Source organism: Marmota monax, unplaced genomic scaffold, assembly GCF_021218885.2.
Source record: "Marmota monax isolate L192 unplaced genomic scaffold, Marmota_monax_Labrador192_F-V1.1 WCK01_AAM20220418_F8-fsc00007, whole genome shotgun sequence".
Classification (NCBI taxonomy): domain Eukaryota; kingdom Metazoa; phylum Chordata; class Mammalia; order Rodentia; family Sciuridae; genus Marmota; species Marmota monax.
Genome location: NW_026692781.1, coordinates 4,161,996 through 4,178,003, shown reverse-complemented (window position 1 = coordinate 4,178,003; position 16,008 = coordinate 4,161,996). Strand labels below are relative to the sequence as shown.

Genomic DNA, 16,008 nt, shown 5'->3' with positions numbered 1-16,008 from the left:
CTAGAGTCAAGGCCTTCCACGGTGGGACAACTGGGTCATGAAGAATGGAGTCAGCCAATAAAGGTGAAGATGTATGGATCAGGTGGGTGACAGAGCCTGTGCTAATATAGGCACCTGCCTGTGGTGTCAGTGGAGGGACTCAGAGTGGGGAGGAGGAGGGGATTGGGGATCATGGGGAGATGGGGAGAGACACGATAAAAGGCAGAGCTCAAATCTCACATGTCCCCTTTGTAAAATGCCATGAGAGCTGAATTTTATCCTGAAAGTCATGGGAGTCATTGAAGGGTCTTAAACAGGGTCCTGGTCACAGAGTAGAAGATACATAGAGACAGGGATAGGGTACCAGTCAGCCAGCCCACAAATTGAGGGAACTCTGCCTGGATTAGGAAAAGAAAAAGCCCGCTGATGGCACAGAGTAGGGTGAGAGTGAATTCAATTTTTGCCTCCGCTTATTGTGCTCAGGTGCTTTGTGTAGCATACAAACCACACAGCTGCAGGACAGTAACTCTGTCCTGCAGTCATAAGACTGGCTTGCAAGAATTTTTCCAGAACAATGGAGAAAGCCATGAAATCCAAAGAAAACTATAGATGTAAAGGAGGTTCAGAAGAGAGAAATACGAAATCATGGTCACGAATTAAGACAGAAGGAATCATGGGAAGGTGTGGCCCCTGGGGGCTGGGCTTGACTGAGTAGGCTGTGGTCCTAGTAATCATGGTAAAATATCTAAAAGGAATGCCTCCTTTGGAGAAAAATTTATGAACTCTATTTGGTTAGGTTAACTTTGAGGTTCCATGACACACTGAGGAGAAAGGGAGCATTCCATCTAATGTTGAAGGTATGTCTTGAAGTCCATCCAGACATGTTGCCTAGCAATGTACATTTGGAAGTCATCCATATGTAAGGGAGCTGAGGCTGTGGGAATTAGAGCACCCAGGACAATGAGTTGGGTAGAAAAGGTGAGATTTATTAAAGAAGTTATTTGGGCTTCTAAATGTCTTTGGTAACAGGATCTGCAATGGTTTGTGGATAGAATAAATGGCCAAGTACACCCCCTTATTTTTTCTTTTTTCTAATGTCCACAGCAATGGTTCTTGCCATTTGGAAATCTGATCTTCAGATTCCTTTCAGAGGAACAATTGATTTTCCCATCAAAGCCTGTTTAAACATTAGCTATGAGGGTTAAGGGAGCCAAACATAGTTTCTGGGAATGTGTCTTTGTCTCCTTAAATCTGATCTGTAATTGTATTACAGTGAACTCTTAAGGACCTTGGCATTAGGCATTGTAGAAGCTGTTGTGTGTCTCTGGCCAAATCTGAGTTTGCTACTGCAAAACAAAAGGGAAACCCAAGTAATTTCTTGGATAAAAGAAGCTAAGCATAACCAGGAATAGCAGAATAGCCAAGAAAAATGGGGTTTCAATAACAATTGCACTTTTCTATCACCTTTAGTTAGAATGAATGCCAGAAGGTAGCTGAGTGTGGAGAGAAAACAGTGTCTGCACTTCCAACTCCAATGTGATGCTGCCTCTCACTTCTCCATCCTAATACTGAACTCTGCCCACCAGAACCACATTCAACAGACTCGGAGGTAAAGGGTTCGGAAATGTAAATCTCCAAGGACAATAAAGATCTTGTTCTAATAATGTCTGAATAGTAATAATAAAATACAATCCCTTAATAATCTTTTACATAATTATTCATTCATCTACAAATACTTACTAAATGCATTTTCTGTGCAAAAAAGCTCCAATGGGCTACTTCCTAATGTCTTCCAATATGCTGGCTAGTGGATTTGCTGTCATGATTTTCTCTCGTGTCTAAGAGAACTATTTTACTTGTCTTATGGTGTTTCCCATTACTTGTCCCCAAATCCTAAGAAACAGGATAGCTTCTTTCAAAGACTATTGGCTTTCCGTGTATTTATCTAATGTAAGGGAAATGTATCATTGACTTATTTGTAATACACCCACACACCTAACAGGAAGTAAACCCGGGGCTTGTTTCTTGATAGCTGGAAGGAACTCACCTTTTATCTTATTTATGACTAAGGAAGTCATTTCTGAATCGCAGAATGGGGAGTAAAGGTGAATGTAATACCTGCTATGCTATGACCGGTCAACCTTGTTGTTGACTAAGTTATTATGTGGGGTTAGTTTAAGTACAATAGGCAGAGGGAGTCACCAGAATCACACCACTTCTGTTGGAGAGAAATGATCTAATCCTGGGAGATGAAGTGGACTCTGTCCCCTCAACTGACATGGAGGAATACGATCTAAAAATATACAGTGTGCTACATGTCCACAAATTAATGGTGTTTGAGCTCATTAGAAAAGAGTTCTCCAAAAGTACCATCTTATTCCATGTGGACAAGCATCCCTCAGGTTAACCATGTAATCAACAGCTGAGAAAGGAGAAGAAACTCGACAGCTCAGGTCCAGGGGATACTGAAAATGTACATTTATTGGGAATCTGTAGAGAGCACTTCAAAAGTGGCATCTCGGTTGAGGGTAAATGATTCAGTTGTACCAAGTTAGTGTCACAAAAGGTTTAGGAAAGCATCAATTGCAAAAAAAATCTAGCAGCCAGCATATTTGTCCCTTGCCTCTGTCCTCACAGCTCTCTCTGAGGTTTTGGACTCTTGGATACCAAATAATAAAAATCAGATGATGGCAACCCAGGTCACAGGAACAGCTAATCTGCTTTCAGATTCTCTCTGATCTGCAGGAGGCAGATGCTGTCTAACCTAAGTAATGAGTTGAATTTATAGAAGAGTTAACTGGTCTTGTTTTAAATAATTTCCTTTGAGACTGATAAAAATGTTTTCTTATAAAAGAAATACCTTCCCAGATGGGTTCTCCCCTCTTCCCTTTCAGGGACCAAAGTAGTTGGACTGTTAGGATGGAAATAATCCCATATTTTAAAAACTTTTTCCTTCTGTTTCCATTTGACAAGCCTGATTTTTCTTTAATAAAAGCCCATTTGAGTGCTTGAAGTCTTTCTTTGGCCTCATTCTTTGGTTCTGATAGAGTGCATGTTCTTTTTTGGTCTTGACCCACTAATACAGAAAGTAATTAACCCACAGCTTCTTTATCTTTTGGTACCTATACAATATTTTAAGATTGAAAAAGTTTACTTAAAAAATAAGCAATCTCTTCTAAAAGATCTCTTTAGAATTGCTTATTATAGAACTGCCTATAGGTGGGGAAAAGGCCTGAAAACCACTTATGAGCCAACTTAGTCCCTGGGTTCTCAGCGTTAAGCAGTGACCCTTTGTTACTTTTTTGACTTAGTTCAATGTGTTCTCTTCAGCACAGTGAACAGCTCGCTACTTGATCATGCCTAGTATTAAGAGAAAATGGTACTGAAAATGATGACTTTCATCCCTCCATCCATTCATTCATCTGATAATTTACCAAAGAAATCAGAGACAGGCTCCAAGAATTCATCTTACAAAAACGGTGAGACACAGCTTTCGCCCTTTTAGGGGAGGCAAAGAATGCAATCTCATCATTGCTATCAGTGTGAAAAGTACAATATAGACATCAGACACAACAGTGGGCCCCTGAAGAGGTGATAAACTCAGTCTGAGGAATCCGAGGAGACTCGACTGAGCCTTCCTAACCAGAATTCCCTCCTGTTGTTCCTTGATTTTTATGGTGTCCAGTCAATAAATGCCCAGTCGAGGAGAATCATTCTTCAAACCAATCTCTCCAGTACCAAACTATCACACTGTGTTCTGGAAGAAAGCAGGACAGTAAACACTCTTCTGGTCCTATCTCTTGCTGCAACTACAGAGGAAGAACTGTTCATCCCAAATGTGCATTCTGTACCTTTGCTGAAGAACAGATGTGACCTGCTTGCAGAAATTCTCTCCATTTTGAGAAAACTCCTTTAGGCTCTTGTATACCTTATTATACTGAAAAAGAGAAAAGATGAACAGGAGGATGATGAGTTCTTCCAAAGACAGAGCACCCATAAATTCAGAATGCTAATGACAAGTGCCATGTAATTGATTGTGTAGCTAGAGGAATGAGTTCTTAAAGTAAAGATTAAATCTCCTCTCCTGGAGAACTTTTAAAAAACAAATTTTGTTTCTCTGTTTCTCCCCTAGGCCAAGTGCAAACAATTCATCAGTGGGGTACACTTGAGTTGGTTTCCTGTCACCCTCATTATTTTCAAGAAGTTCAAAAATACATTCTGGAGGACACTACATGATCATTTTGTGCCCTCTCCCCCAAAACTCCAAAATATTCCTGGACTTACAAGCAAAGGATGCAAAAGATGAACAGCTAAAGTGAGGGTTGTTTTTTTTTGTTGTTGTTGTTGTTTTTGTTTTTGCTTTTTTTTTTGGCTAAGATACAAAAATGTAAGTGAATAACTTTTTAATAAAATTTTGGCCTAGTTCCCTCTATGGCCCCTATATCTTATTTTACTTTAGTAATAAGAATGTTATAGTAATGATAAATAATTTTATTTGAACCAAACCTTTGTAAATTTGTAAGTAAACTTTCATAAATTCACTCCTATATGAATTAAGCCTGCAGACACAAGAATTTCAAATAAGGTTCCTCCATTTGTTTTTCAATTCCACAATGTGATTCTGAACATTGTATTTGTAAGTGCAGACATTGATGACAACACATTTGCGGTGCCCAAACAGAGAGGGTAAATATCAGTTGACCCTGCAGCTTATTTGACACAAAACAGGTGAATTAGATGATGGAATGCCTCTAACACACTCTCCTATACTCTCCACCCAGGAGGTGCCATCGCAGATTGTGTTTTTCAGAATGATTTTATGTAAGAGGCTGCAATTCTGTGTGGATAGAGTGCTGTGCTATAGCTCTTGGCTGTTATAATGAGCCAGCCTCTTCCAGGGCTCACATGCCTGCAGCATTCAGATGAGCCCCATATTAAAAAGGGAAAGGGAAGGAAATTCACAGTTACTAAGATCCTTGTCAATGGCAGGCAGTCACATGCAGGATACCCTCAGGGCCCAGAAGCCTTGGCACAAATATACCTAGCATATGGACTAGCAGAGTATCAAACAGATGCTGCAGAGGCGGAAAGAACCCCCAAAATGACCTGATTTAAGTCTCTATATAGAGGTATGTAACAAACCAATACAGTCTTATAGATCCTAAGTCCTTTTATCTATATCTGCATCTATCTATCTATGTATCTATCTATCTATCTATTAACTATAACTTTCCCCAAAATTTAATACAGAAAGCTATGATAATATTTAGAAGATACATGGTACAGGTTGAGCATCCAATTTGGAAAATCTGAAACCCAAAATACTTTAAAAATCCAAACTTTTGGAGTTCTAACCCAATGCCACAAATGGAAAATTCCACAGGTGACCTCATGTGACAGGTTGTAGTCAAAACACAGAGGCAGTAAAATTACTGAATAAAGTTACCTTTAGATTATATGTATGAGGTGTGTATGAAATATAAAAGAATTTCCTGTATAGACTTGGGTCTCCTCCCCAAGATTCTCTTATTATGCATATGCAAATATTCCAAAATCTGAAAACAACAACAACAACAACAAAAAACAAAATGAAAACACTCTGGTCTGGAGCATTTTGGATAAGAAATACTCCACCTAGAGTAGCAAATAGCTCCATTGAAACAAAGACAGTGGTGAGGGTAGAAAAACGTGTATAGGGATTTGTTAGCCTCAGGCAGGGATTGCAAACTCATGCACCTGCAGCATCCAGTTAGGCACCTGAATGCCTACGGGCCAGGGCAGGGCCCATGAGCTGCAGCCACAACTATCTGAACAGCTCTGGGCCATCACTGTCCTAAGGAAATGAGAACTAGGATAGCCAGATCTGTCAGTATGTTCAAAAAAAACTGAAGTCCAGTTTCATCTGAAATGAGATTTTAAAAAAAGTTGCAACAAACAATTCACAAATGTAAAAACTATCTGCAGTGCAAGCAAAACATATGTGTAATGGGGTTCTGATTTGTAGCTTCTGTCATGGAATGGGAATGGTTCTCCTCAGAGGATTATGAGAGAAAATCACAATTTGGTAACCAAACTTTCTGACTTTCATTTCCAATTAAACTAACCTGCCCTCTATGATTGACATGATATTATGAAGGCTTTTTCCTCCCTTTCCAGATACACTGGGAAAGTACTTCCAGGAATATTGGGAAAGTTTTGGTGCTTTTTAAATTTTTGAGAATTCCACAATAAAGAAAATCAGTCAAGATTTTGTTTACTCTTACATGACCTAAACCTTTTCACTAAATTCCTCCGTAAATCTTTATTTTCTTCCTGTAACATGTAAGATAATCCCACAAAACATGTTGAAGCCAGGAGAAGAGAGTATGTAAGTGTTCAGCAGGGTATATACTCCAGGATGAAGTCATTTCTCAGCCCCCTTCACTCAGAAGTATACAGCTGTTGACTAAATGTGGTCCAAGAAGATGTGGGAGAAATGAGACCTAGGATAGCCAGATCTGTCAGTATGTTCAGCGAAGGACCTTTCTTCCTCTTTCCTGTTTCCTGGGCTTCAAAACAATGGGCCATGTCATAAAGTAGTGTTGAGATTGAACATCATGGGCTAAGATCATAGATCAGAAGAGAGAATGAGCCTGTGTCCCTGATGACTGTGGAGTCCAGTGCACAAGCCCTTAACTCTCTACTTTGGGACTTATTTTCCTGTGTGAGAGAAATACAAGCTATTTTAAAAGTCATTCTTATTTAGGAGTTTTCTATTATGCGGCTTAACATAGCTGTAATTCAGTCTTTTAGCTTTTGATTCTAAATTATGAAACATTTCTGTTTCATAAAATAAAAATGATATAGAAAGTAATGTTTCATATTATGTTTTCTGCTTAAGTTATAAAAATATTAACATTTTCCTTCTGCTTTCTCTTTGAGCAAGTATTTCTTATTTTTTAAAAATAATTTCTTTGGCTATTCTTGGGCATTTGTTATTCCATATAAACATTTACCTAATTACAATTTTAAAAAAGCCCATTGGGATCCTAATTGGAATTGTATTACGTTTATATATCAATTAGGGAAATAGACTTTTTAAATAGTATTTTGACTTCCCAACCAAGAACATAGTCTTTCAATTTGTTCAAATCTTATTTCATGTTCAATAAACTTTAATGATTTTCTTTACAGACCCTGTGACTTTCTTATTTGATTTATTTAGAAATGCCTCCCAGTATTAGGCTGTATATTTTTATGGATCCTGCTGGCTTTTTCTTTTTCTAGCCACAGCAAAGCAGATGCAAAGGCCTAGAAAAGAAATCATGGAGCCATGGACAAGAGAGAGAGATGTGGATTTATGCTTATAGAGTAAGTTTTTCTGCTCTCAAATACTATATAAGACTGGGGCTGGGGCTGGGGTTGGGGGGAGGCACAGTGGGGAGATAGATTAGAGGGATGCAAGACCTTCAGAGGGGGAAAGGAAAAGAGCCCCCATCAGGAGAACTCAGAGTGGAAGGAATCCCAAGATAAAACAGCCTAAGAAAAGATCCACAGGTCCATGTCACCTAAGGACAGCTGTTCGTAACAGTCCTGGGGAGAGGATAGGGAGCCTTGGTCATCACTTGTGAGGATGGGGACATGTAGGGCAAACCTTGTCTATAACCAAAGAAAAAATGAATAAAGCATTTAAGAATCCTCTATGCTGTGGCTGCAGGGGTGCTGCCTTTCCCAAACATACCAAGCAAGCCGCCAGGCCATCCTAAATATTTATAAACCAGTTGCCTTCAGGGGTGGTGGGGTAGCCTGTGGCAAAGCAAAGAGTGGTCTGTATCCCCAAAGGCATTCACATTCAGTTTTCTTTTCTTTTTTTTTATATTTTTAATTTTTTATTGTGGGTTGTTCAAAACATTACAAATTTCTTGATATATCATATTCCACACTTTGATTCAAGTGGGTTATGAACTCCCACCTTCACCCCATACACAGATTGCAGAATCACATCAGTTACACATCCATTGATTTACATATTGCCATACTAGTGTCTGTTGTGCTCCACTGCCTTTCCCATCCTCCACCCTCCCCCCTCCCCACCTCTCCCCTCCCCTCCCCTCCTCTCTCTCTACCCCCTCCACTGTATAACCCTGAGGGTCTCCTTCCATTACCATGCAATTTCCCTTCTCTCTCCCTTTCCCTCCCACATCTCATCCCTGTTAAATGTTAATCTTCTTCTCCTGCTCTTCGTCCCTACTCTGATCTTAGTTACTCTCCTTATATCAAAGAAGACATTTGGCATTTGTTTTTTAGGGATTGGCTAGCTTCACTTAGCATAATCTGCTCTAATGCCATCCATTTCCCTGTAAATTCTATGATTTTGTCATTTTTTAATGCAGAGTAATACTCCATTGTGTATAAATGCCACATTTTTTTTATCCATTCGTCTATTGAAGGGCATCTAGGTTGGTTCCACAGTCTTGCTATTGTGAACTGTGCTGCTATGAACATCGATGTAGCAGTGTCCCTGTAGCATGCTCTTTTTAGGTCTTTAGGGAATAGACCAAGAAGGGGAATAGCTGGGTCAAATGGTGGCTCCATTCCCAGCTTTCCAAGAAATCTCCATACTGCTTTCCAAATTGGCTGCCACATTCAGTTTTCTAAAGTATGGGGTGCACAAACAAAGCTTGGTTTACCATTGGCCCTTGGGCTGCCAGGTATAGATTTTGAAGGATGATCTTTTATCATTTAATAGATCAGTACTTCCTAACTTTTTTTTACATCATGGCATATACAGAAATTTTTTTAATTGGAAAAGGTGGAAAATGGACAAGGTTGTTTTCAGCATGGAAACCATCCATGGCTTCACCCTCTCAGCCATACTCTGCCAATTCAAAGAGCTGAGGGGATTACCTGAATTCTGGTGTACCCAGGTATACACAAGCCAGGAAGATTTTCAATACATTACGTTGTTGTTAACTTAGTCATCAGATAAGAAAGGGATGTCTTGTTTATAACAGCAATGGAGAGAATCTTTATCTTTGACCCTATGTGCAATGTGTGGGAAAGTCCCAAACAAACCCTGATCCAGATTGTGATAAAAGTGACATCATAACTAAAAGAGTTGTTAAGAACACTTTCATTTTCTCAGCAGAATTCCTTATTTAGAATGAACATTTTTGTACCTTTCATCATGTACCATCTACTCAGACTTGAAGCAGAAAATCTGGGCAATTATCTGCTTTGAGGGGATGAAAACTCTTGCTTTGACTTGGGCTCCCCTTCTCCTATTACTCTTTTCCATCCCACCCCTCTCTGAAGGCGTTCTATGAAGTACAGATGGGAAACCACTAGAGTCCACTTATTTATAGTCAGGGCCCAAAGAACTGAAGATAATCTCATTAGATAAGGACAGAACTGGGATTAGAAATGTGAATGAGCAAATCAATTAGAGAACCCATCGGAATCAAATATTTTTATAAATGACTAATCAGTATAATCAACTAAGTTTACTTAGAGTGCTGGTCCTGGTTATCAGCAGTACAGATGGCCTCTTAATGTCATCAACCAGCATGAGAAGGCTACTCCCATCAAGCTTCTGGACACCCAACCGCCTTTAAATATGCACTCCAGGAAAAAAATCTAATATAAATTTTACATCTCCATATGAATTTATATTAACATGCTGCATCCATTAATTACTAGGAAAGAAATGTTGAGTTTTTTCCCCTGATAAAGGAATTTCAGGCTAGTGATAAAATATTAGGAACATTTCTAAGGCCCTAGAAGAATATCTTCCCATAGAAAACTGGTTTACATTGACATTTACTATTCAGTCATTAAGAAAAAGTTTCTGCCCAGCACTTGTGAGCAAATTGTGTTGCATAAATATTGCCATTACAAAAAAAAATGGCTTTCAAAAAAAATGGCTTTAATACAAACCCTTTATCTGTCTCTCCACAGGTTTTTTTTCTTACCAAAATACATGAATAATGACTACAATCCTTTGCTTCCAATGCCACCAATTTTAGCTTTTCAGTACCATTTATTAATGATTAATTTAGGCAATCAGCACATGAATAATTAGATGGAGGACTTGTAAAAAATATGCAATGTCTATATGGAATTTGGCCTAGCTGTTTTTTCTAGCTTTCCACAGTTTGAATGATAAAGAAGGGCAAATTCAGTTATTCTAGACAACTATTTTTATTCTAGATGTTAGTATGGAAATATTTGCCGGTTGATAATGCTGATCTTTGGTATTAAAGAAACCGTGATATTCCACTTACATTTAATTAAATAAGCTTTTGCTGAATGCCTTTCCCATGCCAGGCACAAATGTGAATGCTGATTCATTGGGGGAAATATTTCAAAACACTACCCCTCTAATTTATTAGCCATCTGTGTGATATTTGGAATCCCTGTGGTTGGCTATCAAGAGCATGCGATATAATCCTCTTATTTTACAGATGACAAAACAGGGGCCTAAGAAATGTGAAACCATATGTTACTCATCTACTGTGGCATGCTGGGGATACCAGGGGCCACATGACAGCCATGCCAAACTCAACCTTCCTACTCCATCTCTGGGGTGGATCGGAAGCCCTCAGGAGCCATGGACCATGCACTAGTAGCTTCTGAGTTAGCTCCAGTGATCTAGGCTGAGCCGCCAAGATGGGAAGCTCAGCTGGCATCTGAACCTGATCACCAACCTGAGGGACAGCCTGGTCCCAGGATAGAGGTTGCCTTGTGGAGACCAGAGTCTTGCTTTGACAGCCCTACCTGGAAACTATATAAGTGCATCTAAAGCAAGAAGCGGGCTACAGCTTGTTGTCTGGGGATAATTTGATCCTATTTCCTTGCACATGGATTTGAAGATGATTCCACTTGACATATTTTTAGGTTTAGAAGCTAAGCTCAGAGGATCAAGGCCCAGAGCCAATTCTTTTTCTTTTCAAAAGCAGAACTTTAAAAAATTTTCTTTAAATAAGTTCTGACACTCTCAAGATCAGTTAAAAGCCCTACTTCACATTTAGTCAATCTTTGTACTACCCTGGTGACAATAATTTCAAAATAAATGCTGACCTGGCTCTTTCAAGTTGATGTGTGTGTGTGTGTGTGTGTGTGTGTGTGTGTGGTGGTAGGGATTGAACCCAGGACCTTGTGCATGCAAGGCAAGCACTCTACCAACTGAGCTATATCCCCAGCCCCTTAGAATAATATTTTTAAATGCATAAAATAAAATAACAGGATGACAAAGAAAACTAAACTATATTGATTTATAAAAACATTTTTTAAGATTGTGATATGTGCACTTTTTTATTAGAATACTAAATTAACAAGTCTAAAGAATTACCAAATTTCCAAACAAGGCTGAGATACAGCTGCAACAACTGTAATGTTATAGAAAAATATCTGTGACTTTGGTTACACAGTCGAAGACCCTGGTAGTAGTTTTGAGGTTTGTTGCTTATATCTAGAATTGAAGGAAATTCAATTCTACATTTCAGTTAGAAAACAGTACAAATACAGATTTTTTCCCACGTAAGACCATGTAGCCCACTGAGATCCATACAGAAATTCACTAGTGTAACCAAAGTTAAGAACTATAGCTAAGACAATGAATTGTGTTCAGTGTAACTCTAGGGACTCATGGGATAGGGCATCTTGCAGGTGGTTAAACTTTTGGGTTCTTTTATAACTACGTGTTTCATGAATTGTCCATTTGTAGTCTGTTCCCTTATTTATTATGTTCCCAAACTGTGGCCTCATCTTCACAGAGCATTGTTCCCCAAGTACAAGCTGGAATTGTACCAGGAAATCAACTCGAACACTTGATGAAGATGAAACAATTGCAAATAAATAAATATGCTCTGCCTTTAGAGGGTTTAGAAACCTAGGCTGAAGGGATATCCGCCCCCTCTTGACTCCCGGATACTTTTGGTGGCAATGGGCCCACAGAGATGACCTTCAGAGTTGTGGATAAGGACAAGAGTCCTTGGCACAATGGCTCAGAATAGGGCAAAGAACTATTCAGGACCTCAGGGAGTGAAGCTTTAAATGGACACAAAGGCGAGGGATGTCTTGAGAGCTGCTTAAAAGAAAACATTTCTCCCAGGTCCTGACCTGAAGACCATCACTGCCCACCAAAATGAAGCCAGGGCTTCATTCAGTTCCTTTTTCTTTCTTTTCTTTAAAAAAAAAAAAACTTGATAGAGTGGAACCAACCTAGATGCCCTTCAGTAGATGAATGGATAAAGAAAATGTGGTATACATACACAATGGAATATTATTCAGCATTAAAAGAGAATAAAAGCATGGCATTTGCAGGTAAATGGTTGGAGTTGGAGAATATAATGCTAAGTGAAGTTAGCCAATCCCCAAAAACCAAATGCCGAAAGTCTTCTCTGATTTAAGGCTGCTGATTCATAATAGGGCTCCGGGCAGGGGGTGCATGGGAGTATTAGATGAACTCCAGATAGGGCAAAGGGGAGGGGGCAGGGAGATAGGAAAGATGGTGGAATGAGATGGACATCATTACCCTAAGTACATGTATGAAGACATGAATGGTGTGATTCTGTATACAACCAAAGATATGAAAAATTGTGCTCTATATGTATAATATGAATTGTAATGCATTCTGCTGTCATGTATAACAAATTAAAATTAAAAAATTAAATAAAAAAAACTTGATAGAACCTAGCCTCAGTTACCTTCTCTTCTATTACATTTTTCTCTTGACACCGGGCATTAACTTTCTTCCTTGATGACTACTAGTGCCACATTTTTGCTTCCATTTATCATCTCTGTCCCTACCATCCTTTTATAGTACAAAACATCCTCCGGTACCAATGCTGAGACACGAGAGATTTTAACAGTTTAGGGAGAGAGCAAACACATGGAGCAGAAAATAAACAAATGATAAATGACTTCTAGAAAAATCATCCATAATTACCAATGGAGAGGAGATTCAGGCTGAGGTAACAAAATGGGGAAAGTTTAACTTTTAACATCTCTATGCAACTATACTGTTGGAATAGGTTTTTACATTAAAAGTGTCTTATTTTCATATTTAAAAACTAAATTAGGCAGAGCTGGCTACTACATTATCGTTATTAATCTTACTAGCCATTTATTAGTTTATCTCATTTAGGTCCTCTGATCCTTGAACTTATTTATTTTGTGGAAGAAAACCAATAATCCTCCTGTGATTCTTTTCTTTATGGCTTTAGTACAAACCCTATTATATGTCTCTCCTCATTTTTTTTTAAACAAAATACATGAAAAATGACTACAATCCCTTGCTTCCAATGCCACCAGTTTTAACTTTTTAGTACCATTTATATTGCATTTATTGGGTCAAGACACTGATAATCCTTGATTATTTTTTAAATAAATACATCCTCCCTTTATTTAAGTTGCTTCTTGTCCCCAACGTCATATCTGCTACTGCTCTTAAGGACCTCATAATGTCTTTGGGCTTTTGACCAATCCTGTGTTTTTGGTAATCCTCTCAGGACTGAAGCAACCATGCTGGTAAATCAGTCTGAGAACCACCACTGCTGACAGGGTGCAGGGTCGATCTTCCTTTTGCAAGGACTTGGGATCCCCAACTCTAAGCCACACAGAAGGGAAACGCCAAAACCTCCCACCTCCCTGATTCCATTCCCAAAGTGAAAAATTGGCTGCACACATTCCGTGTGTTTTTGTATCAACTGCATACATGATGTTGGCACCATTGATCTTAAGACTGCTTTCCAAACAGCCACCATCTGGATCTAAATATGATGCTATATATTTACTCAAACTTCTTCCACAAATATGAGAATGAAGGATGACAATTACTGAGATTTCTTAGAAAGGCCTTTAAAAAAAATAAAATCAAACCAAAGAAAAACCACAGACTTCTGTACTGTAGCCAATATCTAAACCCATTTGTTTGCTGAACGTCTCAAATTTCTGAAGTTGGCACCCAGGAGTAGAGAAATCTACCCCTCAACACACACACACACAGGCGCACAAACTGCCACTGAGCTACTCACCGAACAATCTGTCAGTGGGTCCCTCATGTTGAAATGTTTTTCCTTTTGTCCTTTTACCTACACTCCAGCATTCTGGACAGTGCAATCGAAGCTGGGTGTGTTCTGGACTTCCGGGATTCAAAGGACTTAGAATACGTCAGTCCTTGTCAAACACACCAAGGAGGAAGTCCCAGCCCCTGGACTTTCATCCAGTTTGTTTCCTGAAAAAAGCAAAGAACTGCTGTGGGTCAAGAGAGCCAGTGGAAGATAGTGATAATGACATCTGCAAACACTCTGGGGGAAGGGAGGGACACAGAGGCCTGGAGAGTTTAGCCCTGGGGAAGAAGGCCTGAGCTGTAAAATGGACCCACAATCCTGGTGCCCAGTGCAGAGGAGCAGGACTTATCTCAGCTAGCTCTATTAATTATGTTTTAAAATTTTCTGTATTTGTTTTAGTGAGTTTTTAGTATACCTGACAAGAACAAATTTAAGGAGGAAAAGTTTATTTAGCACTAATGGTTTTAGAGATCTCAGTCCTTAGATGACTGACTCCATTGCTGTGTGCCCAAGTTGAGGCAGAATATCATGGAGGAAGAGTGTGACAGGGGAAAACAGCTGGGAACATGGCACCAGGAAGAGAGAGAGAGAGAGAGAGAGAGAGAGAGAGAGAGAGAGAGAGAGAGAGAGAGAGAGAGAGAGGGGCCAGGGGAAGAGAGGGACAGCTCCTTTCACCACAGATAAAAAATAAAACCCCAAAGGCATGCCCCCAATGACCCACTTCTTGTAGTGACAGCCTAGCTGCCTACAGTTACCACCCAGTTAATCCCTATCAGGGGATCAATGTACTGATTCAGTTAAGATCATCTAATCCAATCATTTCATCACTAAACATTTTTATATTGTCTCACACATAAGGTTTTGGGGGACATCTTATGTAACATAACATATTTCATGCTACTTTGACATTTTGCATCCTGTAGACCCAAACAAATACTGCTTCTGTCAGTACTAGTTAATTTCTAGAGACAGCAAACAGCTTGTCTGTAAGCATACCTTCCAGTAAGTAAACCAGCAACCTGAAGCCCAAAGCCCCATCTCACACCAAGCCAACATACCCCTGCTCACCACAAGGCTAGGTACCAAACAACTAGGGACCTACGCCAAAAGAACTATAACTGTAAAATGTCCAAAAAAGTTTATCAGGAATGGGGGCCATACATGAACTGTCTCTCAGGGTCAAACTCAACCCAACCAGTGCAATAGGACCAAGTGGCTATGCTATCAATGTAAGACAGATTTGCCTGCCTCATTCCCCATTGTTCAAAAGGAAGGAGAGAACTAGGAATCATCCATCAGGAACTTATTTTTTTATTGCTTTCTCAACACGTGTGGTCTCAATTATCAATCCTTAGATTACCAACTAGTGGCGGAGGAATAGTGACAGCTAGCTGTGTATAGGCTGTGGGTAGCTTTGCTCTGACTTGCAGGCAGTAAGGGCAGACCCTAGCCTTTACTAAAGCAGTTCTATTTATAGTGCAGTGAAATACTTCAGAGTTCAAAATCATCCAATTTGCAATTAACAAAGCATCTCAGCATAATGAAAGACATTTAGTCTGATTATAAATGACTCACATTCCCACTGGAGGGCTTCACTGACCTCAGAGATTTTATTTTTCTGAAGCCTGAGCTTGGAGTCCTGGGACCGCTAGCTCAATGTCTTCTCCGTGATTCCTGTCCCCATTTTTTCTTGCTGCTCTTTGTCTCAGTTTCGGTTCCAACTCAGTCAAAATGGGGAGCTCAGTCTCTTTTTAGTCAATGATTTTGTGGCTGTGACCAAAAGACCCAATAAGAACAATTAAGAGGAGGAAAAGCTTATTTGGGCTTACAGTTTCAGAGGATCAGTCCATAGTGGGCCAATTCCATAGCTCTGGGCCTGAGGAGAGGCAGGACATGGTGGTGGCCGGGTGGGATGGAGGACGGCATCGCAGGACACGGCAACAAGGAAGCAGAGAGAACTCCGCTCACCAAGGACAAA

At 39.6% G+C, this 16,008-nt stretch overlaps 1 protein-coding gene across 4 annotated transcripts in view; it reads right to left on the bottom strand.

Annotated features, from left to right (window-relative positions):
* The window catches only part of Nostrin (nitric oxide synthase trafficking), a 60,292-nt gene extending 44,284 nt beyond the window's left edge, over positions 1-16,008 (bottom strand). Inside the window, exons 1-3 of one of the 4 annotated variants that reach the window (XM_058580156.1) lie at positions 15,860-16,008; positions 13,995-14,194; positions 3,831-3,916 (exon numbers count right to left, since the gene is read on the bottom strand). In XM_058580156.1, coding sequence (XP_058436139.1) covers positions 3,831-3,916; positions 13,995-14,021 — 113 coding nt within the window. In that variant the 5' untranslated portion in view covers positions 14,022-14,194; positions 15,860-16,008. Of the gene's footprint in view, positions 1-3,830; positions 3,917-13,994; positions 14,195-15,630; positions 15,781-15,859 lie in introns of those variants that run through there. The other 3 variants (XM_046447374.2, XM_046447375.2, XM_046447376.2) reach the window with 3 other exon arrangements.